At 37.6% G+C, this 14,912-nt stretch overlaps 1 protein-coding gene across 2 annotated transcripts in view; it reads left to right on the top strand.

The window, feature by feature from the left end:
- The window catches only part of SBNO1 (strawberry notch homolog 1 (Drosophila)), a 28,279-nt gene extending 14,842 nt beyond the window's left edge, over window positions 1-13,437 (top strand). For both annotated transcript variants that reach the window (XM_009703853.1, XM_009703852.1), the window contains 19 exons: window positions 754-936; window positions 1,141-1,238; window positions 1,923-2,074; window positions 2,662-2,859; window positions 3,164-3,334; window positions 3,424-3,593; window positions 4,456-4,587; window positions 5,827-5,962; window positions 6,384-6,496; window positions 6,594-6,665; window positions 7,170-7,269; window positions 7,799-7,873; window positions 8,122-8,268; window positions 8,348-8,442; window positions 8,649-8,741; window positions 9,211-9,348; window positions 10,067-10,143; window positions 10,880-11,073; window positions 12,025-13,437. In XM_009703853.1, the coding sequence (XP_009702155.1) occupies window positions 754-936; window positions 1,141-1,238; window positions 1,923-2,074; window positions 2,662-2,859; window positions 3,164-3,334; window positions 3,424-3,593; window positions 4,456-4,587; window positions 5,827-5,962; window positions 6,384-6,496; window positions 6,594-6,665; window positions 7,170-7,269; window positions 7,799-7,873; window positions 8,122-8,268; window positions 8,348-8,442; window positions 8,649-8,741; window positions 9,211-9,348; window positions 10,067-10,143; window positions 10,880-11,073; window positions 12,025-12,167 (2,487 nt within the window). In that variant the 3' untranslated portion in view covers window positions 12,168-13,437. The remainder of the gene's footprint in view (window positions 1-753; window positions 937-1,140; window positions 1,239-1,922; window positions 2,075-2,661; window positions 2,860-3,163; window positions 3,335-3,423; window positions 3,594-4,455; window positions 4,588-5,826; window positions 5,963-6,383; window positions 6,497-6,593; window positions 6,666-7,169; window positions 7,270-7,798; window positions 7,874-8,121; window positions 8,269-8,347; window positions 8,443-8,648; window positions 8,742-9,210; window positions 9,349-10,066; window positions 10,144-10,879; window positions 11,074-12,024) is intronic.
- The last annotated feature ends 1,475 nt before the right edge of the window (window positions 13,438-14,912 follow it).

The following is a 14,912-nucleotide window of genomic DNA, read 5'->3' as shown; positions in this document are numbered from 1 at the left end:
TAATGTTTTCATTTATTCACCCACTGGTTATCTTTTTCATGTTGTTCTTAATTGTTTTGTCCATATGCTAAGCTGAGTGTCTTTTTCCAGAGTGCACATTCTGCTTGTACATAACTACTGCTGTATTAGATAAAAATTACTCCTCAGACGTAGATTACAATGAGCAGGGTGTTTACCTGCTTAAGAGGTGCTTAAGCATGACTCTGCATTCATATTGTATAGCTACAGTAATTAAAATTTATCTTTGGCAGGTGTATAACATCAACTTTAAAACAGCACTTTACTTCATGAATGTTGTTTAAAAGAATCACTAAACTTGTGTCCAAAGCTTACTTTACCTAATCTGGAAGCCGTTGGTATAACACAATGTTGCAGAAACGAAGGCGGTGGGGTTTTTCTCTTCTTGAGATCTTGCTTTATACTTAGTTATGAGCAGTGCTCTTTGCTTTTTTTTAACCTGAATGTATTAATGGAGAAACTAGATAATTAGGAAATACCATGTATGTTTGCATTGGTAGTAATGTAAATGTATCTGCTTTTCATTATGAGAGTAATTTATCTTCTGAATTTACCAAGCCATGGCTGTCTTCTTTTTTTTGTGAACTTTGTTTGATGTATGATGAGTTTCCTTGACTTGCAGTCCTGTAGTACTGTAACTTTAAATTTCTCTTCCATCTTCATTTGAATATTAAACAATGTACCTGTGTAGTCTTGAAATGTGACATGTAAGGCAATTAATATTTTATTCTTCAGTGGGTCAGTGCTAGAGAGAGGTTTCAACAAGCAGCCGACCTTATCGATGCAGAACAACGAATGAAAAAGTCTATGTGGGGTCAGTTTTGGTCAGCTCATCAGAGATTCTTCAAGTACCTTTGCATAGCATCTAAAGTGAAGAGGGTGGTGCAGCTAGCTCGGGAAGAAATCAAGAATGGGAAAGTAAGTTGATCAAGACCTATTTTGAAATCTGTTTGTTAAATGTAAAGCTGTTGGATTTTTTTGTTTGTTTATAACAAAGATTTTCAGACATAGTAGTAGCATGCTTTTGTACTTTGTGGTATTTAATGAGCAGAAATTCAGGCAAAAATAAACTTACAAGTCAGTCTTCTTAGTGACAATGTCTTGTATTCATTTGTCCTTTAGTGTGTTGTTATTGGCCTGCAGTCAACAGGAGAAGCAAGAACATTAGAAGCTTTGGAGGAAGGTGGTGGTGAACTGAATGACTTCGTTTCTACAGCAAAGTAAGGTTGAAGTTTGTTAGAACTGTCCTTTACAAAACTAACCTTAATCCAGCTGAGTATATGTAGTAATTTGTGCTTTCATGTGTAAAGCATGCATCAGTGCACAGAAAGTTGGGTATCCTTTAGTACCGATGTTCTTTACTTAAGCTGCCTGTACTTAAAATCTGACAGTATTGTCATCTCAAGTGACGCATGGGTTAGTTCCTAGTTCTACTGGCACTCTGAAATTATGTTTTCAGATGTGAACTGCTAGTACTGTTCTCTTCAAACTGAGAGAAGGGGAAGACTTGCCAAGTGTACACTGCATTTATGCCAAAGCAAGTTATAATAATGACTTCCCTCTTATCAGATGAGCCAACCCTGAGACTACCTTGCTGAAGATCTTAATAAATTAATCTGTCATTTAAATTCTGAGCAATAAGAACATGGCAGTAGCAATACCAATTGATACTAAAAACAAATTTAACAAGTTATAAGTAACAGTGCTGTAAAGTAAATGTCTCGTGACTTTTAAGAAAGTGACAAATAACAGTAATGTGGGTGATAATTATACAGAGTGCTTGTGTAATACTATTCACAAGGAATAATTCTTCAGAGAAGTCAAGCAAGCTGTTAAAATGTTACAGGTCTCTACTTTACATAAATGCAAACTTGACTGAAGAGCCTTTTTTTTTCCTTAAACAGAGGAGTATTCCAGTCCCTTATTGAAAAGCACTTTCCAGCTCCTGACAGGAAGAAGCTGTTTAGCTTGTTGGGAATTGACTTGACTGCTCAAAGTAATAACAGTTCACCCAGAGACAGCCCTTGCAAGGAGAACAAAATAAAGAAACGGAAAGGTAATGTTTAAGTTCTTACACTAGTGCCATAGTGAAAATGGCGATTTTAGAGCTGCCTAAGAGTAAGCTCTGGAAAAAACCTGTGAATATAAATATCAGTACTATCATTCATTCAAGACCATTTATTACAACTCTTTAAGACTTTTGTTAGAAATTTGCATTTATAGATTTTTAGAACTGCTGCTGAAGCAATATAATCTGTAAATTCTGGTTACTACTTTGCTCAGAATTGGTTTGATCTAGTATGGGACTGTATCCCAAAATGCTTTGCACATGTCAGACCACTTCCTGATGCAGTCATGCAAGTAGTTGCTGTTTTTCTTGAGACCCGGTAAAAAGAAGCCTAATACCACCCCCTTCCCAAACTCATTGTATTCTTACCAAAAAGTGGGTGATGATAAAAGACTTGGGAAAGAGGTCTTAAAACTTAGACTAGATTCTTTTAAACAGTTCTATTTTTAGAAGTTGAATATCTTTCTATTTTTGTATGCAGTGGTGGTAAAACAAACCTCAAAAGTAGGCTACAAGGTCTAAACTAACTTTTTTTCCCCCCCCCCTTCTGGGATGCTGGTGGTGATGGAATTTAGGTGAAGAAATAAGCAGAGAAGCCAAAAAAGCTCGCAAAACAGGTGGCCTTGCAGGTAGCAGCTCTGATGAGAGTGAGAGTGAGTCTGATGCTTCAGACAATGAAGAAAGTGACAATGAGAGCTCCAGATTTTTGAGTTCTGGAGATGATGACGACTTCAACCCATTCAGAGATGAATCCAGTGAAGATGATGAAGATGGTAAGACAGTTTTAAGTGTTTCATAAAGCAAGTAGCTGTACTTGCAGATAGTAAGCATAAAGTCTTTCCTGACCATTTCAATGAGGCAAAAATAAGTGTGTTTGATAAGCATGTAGTTTAATTCTAATGAGACTGGAATTAGTACTAGAATATTGATTGGCGTTTTCTTTAAGTAGATTTTTACACACTGGAGTTCAGTCTTTTGTAAGTCACTTTTTTTAATGAAAATGTAGTTTTTCAAAGGAAAGGATGTCTTTTTAGTAAATGCGTGAAACTTTTTGAAAATAACTTTATTTAACTTTAGATCCCTGGTTAATTAGAAAAGAGCATAAAAAAAATAAAGACAAGAAAAAGAAGAAAAGTATAGACCCAGATTCTATTCAAAGTGCCTTACTAGCTTCTGGTCTTGGATCAAAACGACCTAGCTGTTTTACTTCCACTGTTGGTACCACCACTTCTAGTACCAACACGTCAGGTAAGAATAAATTTCTTTGATGTTGATTCACTTTCTTAGCAGTTAGGCAGTGAAATTCTAAATCTTCAAGAGTCTCTCTTGAATTTCAGCAAACAGTAACACAAACAGCAGCTTTGTAACAAGTCAGGATGCTGTTGAAAGGGCCCAACAAATGAAGAAAGAACTGCTTGATAAACTGGAAAAGCTGGCTGAAGATCTTCCGCCTAATACACTGGATGAGCTTATAGATGAACTGGGTGGTCCTGAAAATGTTGCAGAGGTAGGCTGGTGTTCACATGTAGAGAAAATTGATGTTTTTTTAATACTGCAACCATACATTATCTGGCTGCAGTAAATCAGTGTTGTCATTCTTCAAGGTTGTGTGTGACCTTCGTATCTATTAAAGAACTTGTTTATCAGTTTTAGGCTGTAATCTGACAGGGATAAGAGTATAGGTTACTTTGCTGAGTGCCTCTGAATTAAAGAGAAATTTGAAGATTGTGTTAGAATACAGAGAAGAATGCTTTGAATGGGTAAATAGGTTATTTCTGAGACTGATAGTTTCTTGTTGGGTAAATCATACTAGTTTCTCTTTTGCTTTGTAGTGGCGTAATTCTCTAACTAGCTGTAGTCAATTTGAAGCTGGTATATATAAAACAGAAAGCAGCTTTAGTTCATCTTCCTAGGCAATGAAGGTTAAGAACCTGGATAATAAAACTGCATTAGTGAAAAACCTGATGAATTATCTCTTTCTCAGTAACTTTAGAAACATGTCTTTAAGCTACCTATCTCTATCAAGTAGAAACATCATTGACTTAAAAGACCCTGTTAAAATCAGTGACTGTCTCAGCTGTCAGTTCATTTTCTTTTCTCTTGGTAAATCCCTTATGGACAGTAGTATAATACTATGTCATTTCTAGATAGATACGCTTTGTTATGCTTTTGATTCCCTAAGTTACCTCTAAATAAATGTTGGCATCAACCAAAAAATAAGCCAGGCTCTCTACTGTAGTTTTGCACTTGGAGTAAATTACCAAATCTGTTTTCAGGTTGGCATGTGAATAAATAGCACAATTGCTTGAAGTTTTTGGTCATGTAATAATTTTGATATAATGAGCTTGTATTCCCTTTTATTTTTAAAGATGACAGGCCGCAAAGGGAGAGTTGTAAGCAATGATGATGGCAGCATATCTTATGAGTCAAGATCTGAACTTGATGTGCCCGTTGAAATTCTGAACATCACAGAAAAACAAAGGTTCATGGATGGAGATAAGGTAGTCCTTAAAGAAATAACAGCTTTGAAAAACTTGCCGGATGCCATAGCAACACTGACTGCTTAAGTTATTCAAGTTGTGGCTCTACCATTATCCCAGTAACTTTTTAGGTACTGTAAGTAAGTACTAGTTAGAAAGCATTTTCTGTTCACTGCTGTGTGTTTTGTTTTTCCAACCAGTATGCTCAGTAGTTCTGTCTAATATGTGGCTGCAGCATGCTTTAATGGTTTGGGTGGCCACAAAGGCCTGTGCTTAAGAGATGTGTACACAGCGTGCCAAACTGACAGCTAGCACTTTTAAGCTAGTCTTGTAAAACAGCATATGTTTAAAAGGCAGATAAACCCTCCGCATCTTTGTGATTCCGTTACGTGGATTGCTGTGTACCTCTGCTTCCAAGAGGAAATGATGAAGTTGAGAAATGGGGAAAACCACTGATTGACTTGGTATGAAAAAATTTTTAGTGAGAGGCTGAAGGGCAGAGGTGAAGGTTGTTTACCTTAAGAAGGGTTGAGAAGCAATACTGGGAAGAGTAATAGCTTTTGTCCTTTACATTGCATTCCGAAAGAAGATACTGACTGGAATAATGGTAGGATTGAAGCTGATAAAAGGAGGAGTGGGGAAAGAATAAATCAAACTTTCCTGTGGTTCGTTAGGGACGTGCTACTACAAGAGGGCAAATGGAGCAAGTGTAGCTGTTGCATGGAACTGCTATGGTCTGTTTGTTACACTGGAGGGTAAATAGGTTCCTGTAAGTGACTTGCACACAGTCCAAACATTTACATTCTTTCAAGGCAAATGCATTTGGATACTAAAATGGCCATATCCTTTTCCTTATACAGTATTAGCAGCATCTTTTTGTCTTCTCTGTGTTGCTTGCTATCAGAGCAAGTCTCCCTGTGTCCATCTCCTTTTCTTTCTAAAGTGCAGGCCAACATCAGAGAAACCTTCTCTTTGGAGTGGCAAGACTGCAACCTTTATTCATTTGCACAGAAAAGCGTTGCTGAAAAGTAAAGCGAAAACCACTCCTTTCACGCAAAATTGTTAGCATTTCTAACTCTGATAAAGAACTGTACTTTTTCTCCCCTCTCCCTGCTTCTTGGGATAGGAAGGCCGAATAACAGTGAAACCATTCCAGACCCATGTTAGTAGTAATTATAAAATTAAATTTTTTGTAGAGACTGAAAACTGGAGCTTGATGTTGAATTTATTGCTAACTAACAACTCCTTTCTTAAAAAAAGAACATTGCCATAATCTCGGAGGCTGCCAGCTCTGGTATATCATTGCAAGCAGACCGTAGAGCTAAGAATCAGAGACGGAGAGTTCATATGACTCTGGAGTTGCCATGGAGCGCGGATAGAGCAATACAGCAGTTTGGTAAATAACTTTTTTTGTATCCTTCCCCTAGCAAACCCAGTAATACTAGCGGAATCTACTGAGAATTCATGGAAAATAAGATTGACTAAGTAACCTCTTAAGGACCCTTCCAATCTCCTTTACCCATGAACAGAATCAGCTTTATCTACAGTCAGAGCTAATAGTCTTGAAAGTTTTGAAAGAAACCTAGCAAACACAACTTACGCTGCAACTTAGGTTTTTTTCACGTATCAAGTGTCTTTATGAAAGCTGCCACAACTCTGAAACATTTGTGTACTGCCTTCTGTTGGCTGTATTAGGGCAGAAACTAATTTTCAGCAGGGTTAAGTTCTAGCTTTACTCTTCACAATTCATAGTTTTATTAGAAATGTTCAGTGAAGTGGAATTTATTTAACATACGTGCTTCTACTTAACTATCTAGGAAGAACTCATAGATCCAACCAAGTGACTGCTCCAGAGTACGTGTTCCTAATTTCGGAATTGGCAGGAGAGCAAAGATTTGCATCTATAGTTGCAAAAAGACTGGAGAGCTTGGTAAGATTGTTTCAAGAAGTCTGATCCTTCATTTGAGAAATTTCAACTTGGATTTCTTTTTAAAATTGGATTTAATTACAAAGGTGTGTCTTAACAGGGAGCCCTCACTCATGGTGACAGACGGGCTACAGAAACTCGAGACCTCAGCAGATTCAATTTTGACAACAAGGTGACAGTTCCATTTCTGTTTGAAACCTCATGCTGTGGTGTTTGTTCCACAAATGACCTGTTGAGGAAGGATTTTTTTCCATCTCCTGTGAAGTGTTTTACTTTTAACTGTATTGCCTTCTGATAGGAGGCCTCTTTCTGAGATAGCCAGTGAATATTCTTAATTCTGTTTGCAAAGCCACGTGAAACACAAATATGTCTGTAAATTACTTTTCTGCATTTGCTAACAATCCAAGTCTTAAGTAAATGGTACTCGTCCTTTCAGTCACAACTGAAAGATGATTTTGGCAATTCTAATTAGAAATTAAGAGTGGGCTGTTTATATAGTGTAGTTTATAGTTGAAAAGCTAATAACTAGTTCCCTTTACTATTGCAGAGAAAAACAAACAAACAAAAAAACCCCACGTTTTATTGTGAATTACATATACTTGTTAAACCATGTGTGCTTGGGGCTGAGGCACAAACACTGGATGACATTTAGAGCAACTTTCTTTTTCTAATGCAGTATGGCAGAAATGCTTTAGAAATTGTTATGAAATCCATTGTGAACTTAGACTCCCCAATGGTCTCACCTCCTCCTGATTTTCCTGGAGACTTCTTCAAAGGTAAGTATAACTCAGTAGTAGTAGCAACTACCTTTTGATTGTTCTCCAGTATGCAGAAAATGCAAATCATTTCAGAGCTAGAAAACATTGTTGCTATTTAATCCAATCAGCCAGCCCAGGTAGGCTCTCACTGGATGTTACTCCTGTGCATCTTGCTTCAATGTTGAAGTTCATGTATAAAACAAGATACGTGAACTCTCTCAGTATAAGGCATGTTCTGCGTCTTTGGGCAAAGTATTACATAGAGTTCTTAACTTCATTTTCCTGTTATCTGTTGCAATATCTTGTTCTCCTATGGGCTTATAGTGCCATTAGTGGTTTTCCCTGCCTGTGCTTCCTGGAAGGACAGAAGGCAAAGGTTCGTTCTTGCTTATTAATATATTAGGTAGAAATTGCAAGTCATGTATTTGAGGGGTGTCCGAAGTTTTAGAATTGGATCCTGAAACAAGATTGCTAAATAAGCTGTTACTTCATTGGTTTATTTTTACATGGCAAAGCAGCTATGATTTAACTGCTTGCTTTTTCCTAGATGTTCGTCAGGGATTGATTGGCGTAGGCTTGATAAATGTAGAAGACAGATCTGGAATACTAACGCTTGATAAAGGTATTTGTCTGTTTAATGTATGTTTAGAATGTCGCTGGGAATATCATATATCATGATAGTGGATGCCTAGCAACAGAACTGAAGTTGTAACTATCTAAAAAGTTACTTTTTTGGAGAACTTCAGATGTTTTCTTTGTTTCTGAAGGAATGGATTTAAGCAGTCTTTTTGAGACTGTTTCAATGCTGATCGGGAGCTTGTTGTCATCAAAATTTATCTTTGACCTAATATGTGTTTCTTTTTTTTTAAGATTATAACAATATAGGGAAATTTCTGAATAGAATTCTTGGTATGGAAGTACATCAGCAGAATGCTTTATTCCAGTACTTTTCTGACACGTTAAATGCAGTTATTCAAAATGCTAAAAAGAATGGAAGATATGATATGGGCATCTTAGGTAAGCAAATAAATTTCTCAATACTCTTGTACTTAAGTAAGACTAGAGAAACAGAATAACTCTATCCTTTCCTTTTAAGATTTGGGCTCTGGGGATGAGAAAGTAAGGAAGGCAGACGTTAAGAAGTTTTTGACTCCTGGGTATTCTACCTCTGGACATGTGGAACTATACACAGTAAGTTAATTCTGTGTCATCTTTGCAGCTAATAAAAGTTGCTTACCAATAAGTTTTTTAAAACATGACAATCAGCTAAGCGTGTGTGGAGTGATGAGAGGTTCCAGGCCTTTCTCTGGGCAATATTTGGTTCTACAGTTCTTTAGTTCCTATGTCTGTTCTAAAGTGAGTTCCCGTTCAAATACCGCTGCATGGCTCTCTTCTAGATCAGTGTAGAGAGGGGAATGTCTTGGGACGAAGCAACTAAGATCTGGGCAGAACAGACGGGTCCAGATGATGGATTTTATTTATCACTACAGGTAAGATTCTTTGTCCCTTGGCTTATGTTTAGAGAAGGTTGCGGGGAGGGGGGGAGCTACCCAAATATGCTGTCTGCTCTGAAACATTTACCGTTCAAATTAATTACTGTTCAGTTTTGCAAAATGCTTTCAGTCTTACATTAAAATTCATGTTAAGTTTGTTTCCAATGCTAAGTATGAAGCACTGCTTTTTAGCTGCTCAGCTATTTCTGATAGGAATGTGAGCCCAAATTAATAGCTCTTATTTAAGCCTGCATCAAGAAACCAGGTCCTTTCACCATAAGGACAAATTGTGAGTAATATAGATTAGTGGTACTGTCTTCTAAAGGTGTCCTTATTATTACTGGTTGTCTTATTGCACACACAAACGCACTGTTACTCTGTAAAGAGCACATTATGGAATCACTTGAGGTAGACACTGTGAACATGTTTAAACTTACGAAGTTTTTGGTTTGTCTTCCTGTTCCAGATAAGAAATAACAAGAAAACCGCTATTCTAGTAAAAGAAGTGAATCCTAAAAAGAAGCTTTTTTTAGTATACAGACCAAATACTGGGAAACAACTCAAACTAGAAACATGTGCAGACCTGAAAAAGAAATATAAGAAGGTAACCATTAAAATTGTGCTAGTTTTAATCTTAGAAAATTTTGAAAATAAATACAAGGACTTTCTTTTTCTGGTATTTGTGTATAATTCTGGCAAGTCAAAAACTAGCCTTATCTTTCCAGAGCAGAGCTTGTATTTGTGTCTACATGGTTTCTGCATTCCTGTATCTAAAGCTTTCTGAATATAAATAACCTGGGGTGTTGTAATATGAAATGAAGTTTTTTAGGGTCTAGCAAGGGAAAAGTCTTCTTCTGTGTAAGGTGTACAAACATGCTCTTAAATAAGCAGCTATGTACAGTGTATTCTAAGCAGTGGTTCTGAAACTTCAGCTGCTGGCTAATGTTTTAAATAACCATAATGGATTATTTTCTTTTTTTTAGAGGCTGGCAAGATATCTAACACTTCTCTTAATTTTATGGTGTTGAATTCGTAAAAATTTGAGGAAACTCTTAGATCAGGTTGATTATTGGAAAAACGCTGAGATTCTGCTGTTCTCATTACTGAGATTCTGCTATGTTCAAGCATTTTGCTCATCCTTTGAGATAGCATTTCCATTGAATAGCCTGAAATTGTAACAATGTAGGATAATGTACCTCTCTTCACCATCATAATATTGGTGCTCCCTCTTTTCCCACAGTAATGACCAAATTGCTTTTGTTCTGTGCAAGTCTTGATGTGGTTTACTTCATTATTATTCCCACTTTGACTGACTTTTCCAGGTACCTTCTGAAGATGCTCTGCCACACTGGTTAGAGCAGTACAATTCTTCTGCGGATACCTGCACCCATGCTTATTGGTTAGTATTTGTGTGCATATAGGTGCTCTAACTTAAACTGTTTACCTAAACTGGTTTATCACTACTTTTGTTGTTCTGTTACTCATGTGAAATCTTGTGGGTTTTGCTTAAGAAAAATTGTCCCATGACCAGTTAAATGACCCAGCCTTTGAGTGGAAACATGAAGCTTTCCATTGCTCTTGAAGTCCTAATATATTAGATGAATGCTACCATATAAATTGCACTCCAGTAGAAGTACAATGACCCAGGAGTAGCTTGTGCTTTAAATGTCTTGATCTGATCTATTATTATGGTAGGATAGTTCAAATGTTATTTAGGGGGAAAAATAGTTATTCTTCACGTAGAGATGAGGTAGACGTCAGAAACAGCTGTTCTTGTGCTACCTCTTGTAGGAGCTGATGTCTTAATTCTTGAGGAGCAGCATAACTGGTAGAAGTTTCAGATTAATATTGGAGCTTCTGAAATACACTGATCAGATACCAGTTGCATATGTAACAGATTCAGGTTCTGAAAGCTCTGTACATTTTGAAGATGTAGTTCTAAACAGGCCAGCATTTCTCAAAGCTTTACCACTAGAGGCACGCTGTGGATAAAGTATCCTTCCCTTACTGTTGTACTTGTGCAACTCTGAATACATGTTAAACAACTTAAAGTCTCATTTTTAATAGAATTGGATTCCATTTGCAGAATTCTCTTGAAAGCGTGGTGGTGTTTTGTTTTCTTCTCTCTGCTGTAGGAGAGGCAATTGTAAGAAGGCAGGCTTGGGATTAGTTTGTGAAGTGGGACTCCGCTGTCGAACTTACTATGTCTTGTGTGGTTCAGTATTGAGCGTCTGGACAAAAGTAGAAGGCGTTCTAGCCTCTGTGAGTGGTACAAATGTGAAAATGCAAATAGTTCGTCTAAGAACAGAAGATGGGCAGAGGATCGTAGGTAAGTGGCTCGTCCGCTCCTTTATTTCCATCTTGGAGTAGATGGTAGTTGTGACTTACAAGTCACTCTGTGTTGAGAGTCACATAGGAGACTGTAAAGATCCTTACAAGGGAAAAGGCTCGTCAGTGTGCATGTTGGGGAGGGGCAGAAGTACAGCTGTTGAAACCTGTATTTGTAGTACAAACACTGTTTTGAGTTGGCTTAAGGAAGAAATTTTTTTTCAGCCAGGCTTTGGAACACTTACTCTCTCAGTTCTTCTGATTTACTAAGAACAAAAACGTCATATTTGGCCTGTTCCAGCCAAGCTACCTTTGAAACCATAAGGGCTCTGCTTTTTTCCTGCTTCTGGCAAAGAATAGTAAGCCCTTTAGATGGTTGTTTTCATCATTTTTGAGCTACTGAAAGTCACATGTAATCAATAGTTTAGAATGACTTCAAGATGATTACGTCATTTCTTGTCGCTAAACCTCTTAGTGAAGCCCTCATAGCAAGTACCTCAGAGGCTGAAATCTCCATAGATTTTTTTTTTGTAAATGGGAACTTCTCTGGATGTGCGATATCATGGCAGCTCCTGCTCTAGGAACAGTTTTCTAAGATGTTGAAACTAGGTTTTTCATATTTAAACTTTCATGGTGGTACAGCTTCTGTGAGACTAGAAAAACAAAACCAGCTGATTTCTTGTGGCAGCAGGTAACATAAGAATAAAATTTGTCTTCAGGGACAAAATGGCAGCTTCCTTCTGCTGCTTCATGACCTAAAGGATCTAGTGACTTCTGAAGATAAACCTCTTACTGAGAAGCAGAACTTGTAGCTGAAGCTTGATTAGACGTGACATTGGGAACAGTCACTGTTGACTCTTGTGTAAATTAAATGGTGGCATTGTCAGCCTGAGGTTTTAGTGAACAAATTGTTTGCATGCTTATGAAACAATTGATTTGTTGCTGTTTTCAGGTTTGATCATTCCTGCAAATTGTGTATCACCCCTTGTAAACCTCCTGTCAACATCAGACCAGTCTCAACAGCTTGCAGTACAACAGCAGCAGATATGGCAGCAGCATCACCCGCAAAGCATCACCAATTTCAACAATGCATAAGAGGACAAACTACAGGTGTTGACTTTGTTTGAGGAAAAGGCTGTAAAAGCATATCGCTTGCATAAAAATCAGGGACAGATTCCAAAGAAATATAACTTTTTCAGTTCAGTTGTGTGCTCTCAAACACTTTGGGAATAAAGAGATCTAAAAAGGTTGGGAGAACTGAAAGCCAGCAGTTGTTTATGGTGGTGCATCTGTCTTTCCTTATGCTCTCTGTAGTGCTTCCTGTTTGCTTTTACTTTTGGCCTTTTAAGCTACAAACCACAATTTGTTTGAAAATGCTTGAAAATCCCCAAGCAGGCTTTATTTTTATCTTGTCATACAGTGCTCAGGGTTTAACGCAGTGCATCAATGCCATTGCTGTGGGAGATATCCTTGAATGCATGTATTGAGTATATATATAGAAAATATATATTGGGTTTTTCTCTTCAATTTATGAGTTTATAAAAGCATGAAACCTAGAGGTTGCACATCATGCATTCAGGTTCCTTCCCAGTTTCTGTTTGACAGTGCATGTCTTTGGAAACGGGCATGGACAGGATAAACACACAAGACAGGAATTCAGAGAGAAACACAATCTTAGTTGTACAGCATTGGTTATTGCATTTTTATAGTGTTTATACCCAGGTGTTGCATTTTTTCTGGTTCTCTCCTGGGGGTTATATATTTGAGTCTACACATGTTCTTTTTGTGATAAACATCTTAAATTAAAATTAGTTCCTTTTTAATGTATTAATGGTATTCCTAATGTGTACTGCAAAGATGGCTGGATGCCTATTTTCCTTAAATTGAAGCATTTCCTTAATCCGAGGTGGTTATGGAAACTTAAGTGCAAATTCACTTCCATCTCGCATACAATCTTATATTTTTTACTTCATTAATGTAATTTAATTTGTCACTTGTAAGATGAAACCTTACTTGAGCTGTAAATTAGAGAATGGGAAACACTTGAGGGTTCCGCTGTATGTGCTGTTTCTGTTACCCAGTAACTTGAATACTGTTTAATATGTTGTAAGACATTGTAGAGTTTATCTGGAGCTGTTTAAAACAAATTGTAATGTACAAATGTGAATAGTCACTTATCTATAATATGGGTAAGTTTTGTTTTGCCTATAATAGTAGATGTTTATAAGAAAGTGAAGGACAATGTTTGTCATTTCTTGCTTGCACAGGTTGCACTATTGAAAAATTGAGATTGTATAAACCTGTCCAAAAAAACCTACAAGATAATGATCTTGTAGATGTCAAATAAAAGTTATTGTACTAACAAGAAGTGGAGTCTTGTTTAGGCAATCACTGTATTCCAAAAAAACTAACAAGTCTGTACAATTGGAATTCGACAGGATTTGGCATGTTTAACCAGGCTTCTGTCTGGCAGTCCAAATATCTCAGTTGAACTCATTAATGAGGCAAGAAGTAAACTGTGTTTAAACCTTGATGCGTATTTTAAGTAAGGCTCACGTGACAGAGCAGCAATCCACTGTAGCGTATGTCACTTCTGTAAATGCTCAGTGAACCAGATTAAGTGTCCTAAAGATTTTTTTTTTCCATAAGTAACGGGGCCAGAAGTTCCACAACTTGAGGCTGAAGTGAGTTCCCTTACGTGAATTATTTCACTTGTGGTTAACGCTGCCTGTGCCGGCACCCCAGAGCGGTAACAGAGCACCTGCTTGCTGGGGAAAGAAGCCTGCCTGCTGTCCTCAGCTCCCTGTCTCAAATGGGCAAGGGGATGAATCCCCTGCACACGCTTGTGACTAACTGGAAATACAGATCCAGAACAAATCGGCGTGCTCCTTGTTGCCCTAGTGCCTACTACAGCTCTGTAAGGTTCTTGTAATGCAGGCGGTAGGTGTGTTGGGAGTTTTTTAATCCTGTGGTAGCAAAGGGAAGCTTGCCCAAGAGCTGTGATACCAGTAGGAGCTGATTATGCCCTGGAAAACTGTAGACCACAGACAGGGTGTGGGGGAGGATGTTCATGCATTTTGTACCCACCATTGGATGTATTTGGCATACATTCCAGGAGAAGGAATGGGATTTTGAGAAGTATGTTGACAGATTACTGTTGTGGCAGATAGTGAACCAAATTGCTAGTAACAGCAAGCTGTGTGTGGACTTTGCTGTCTTGGGTTTTTTTTAATTATTACTATTTGGTGTAGAAACTTCTACCATCAGAGATGGTAACATACTATTTTTAGGTCTTAATCCTCAGTAAGGTGGTTCTAGAAGTGGTAGGTTTGCAAATATTTTTTTTTAAAAAAAACCAAGTCATTATTTAAATACACTTTGGTTCCTAAGCGGTGTTCTCGGCCTGTTGTGCTAACTTCAGTTGTTGGGATGAGCAAATACTGAATTGGATATTCACTGTATTGATAACCAAACCATACTACTTTATTTCAGGAGTGTATAGCATATGCTGTTCACTCACACCTTCTTAAACTTCACATGGACTTGTGTCCCCTGGAGGGGAAAAAACAACAACAGTACTTACAAGCTCCGTAAGAACTGTTCCCATGCCAGAAATCTGTTCCCCTGCTTGCTGTCTTCTGCGTGCTTTCTGCTGCTTGCCACCACCAATGCCTTGGCTTTGTCAGTTACTAACACATCTGCATCCACAGCTCTGGAGCCTTGTAGCATCTTAAAGGTTAACACCAAAAAAAAAAAAAAAAAAATCAACCTTCAAGCTACAGAAACATTTTCTCTCTTGAAAATTCCTGCTCAGTGGTTGGGGTGTGGGTTTTTTTTTGG

Source organism: Cariama cristata, unplaced genomic scaffold (assembly GCF_000690535.1).
Source record: "Cariama cristata isolate BGI_N322 unplaced genomic scaffold, ASM69053v1 scaffold9457, whole genome shotgun sequence".
NCBI lineage: Eukaryota > Metazoa > Chordata > Aves > Cariamiformes > Cariamidae > Cariama > Cariama cristata.
This window is presented reverse-complemented; position numbering and strand designations above follow the sequence as displayed.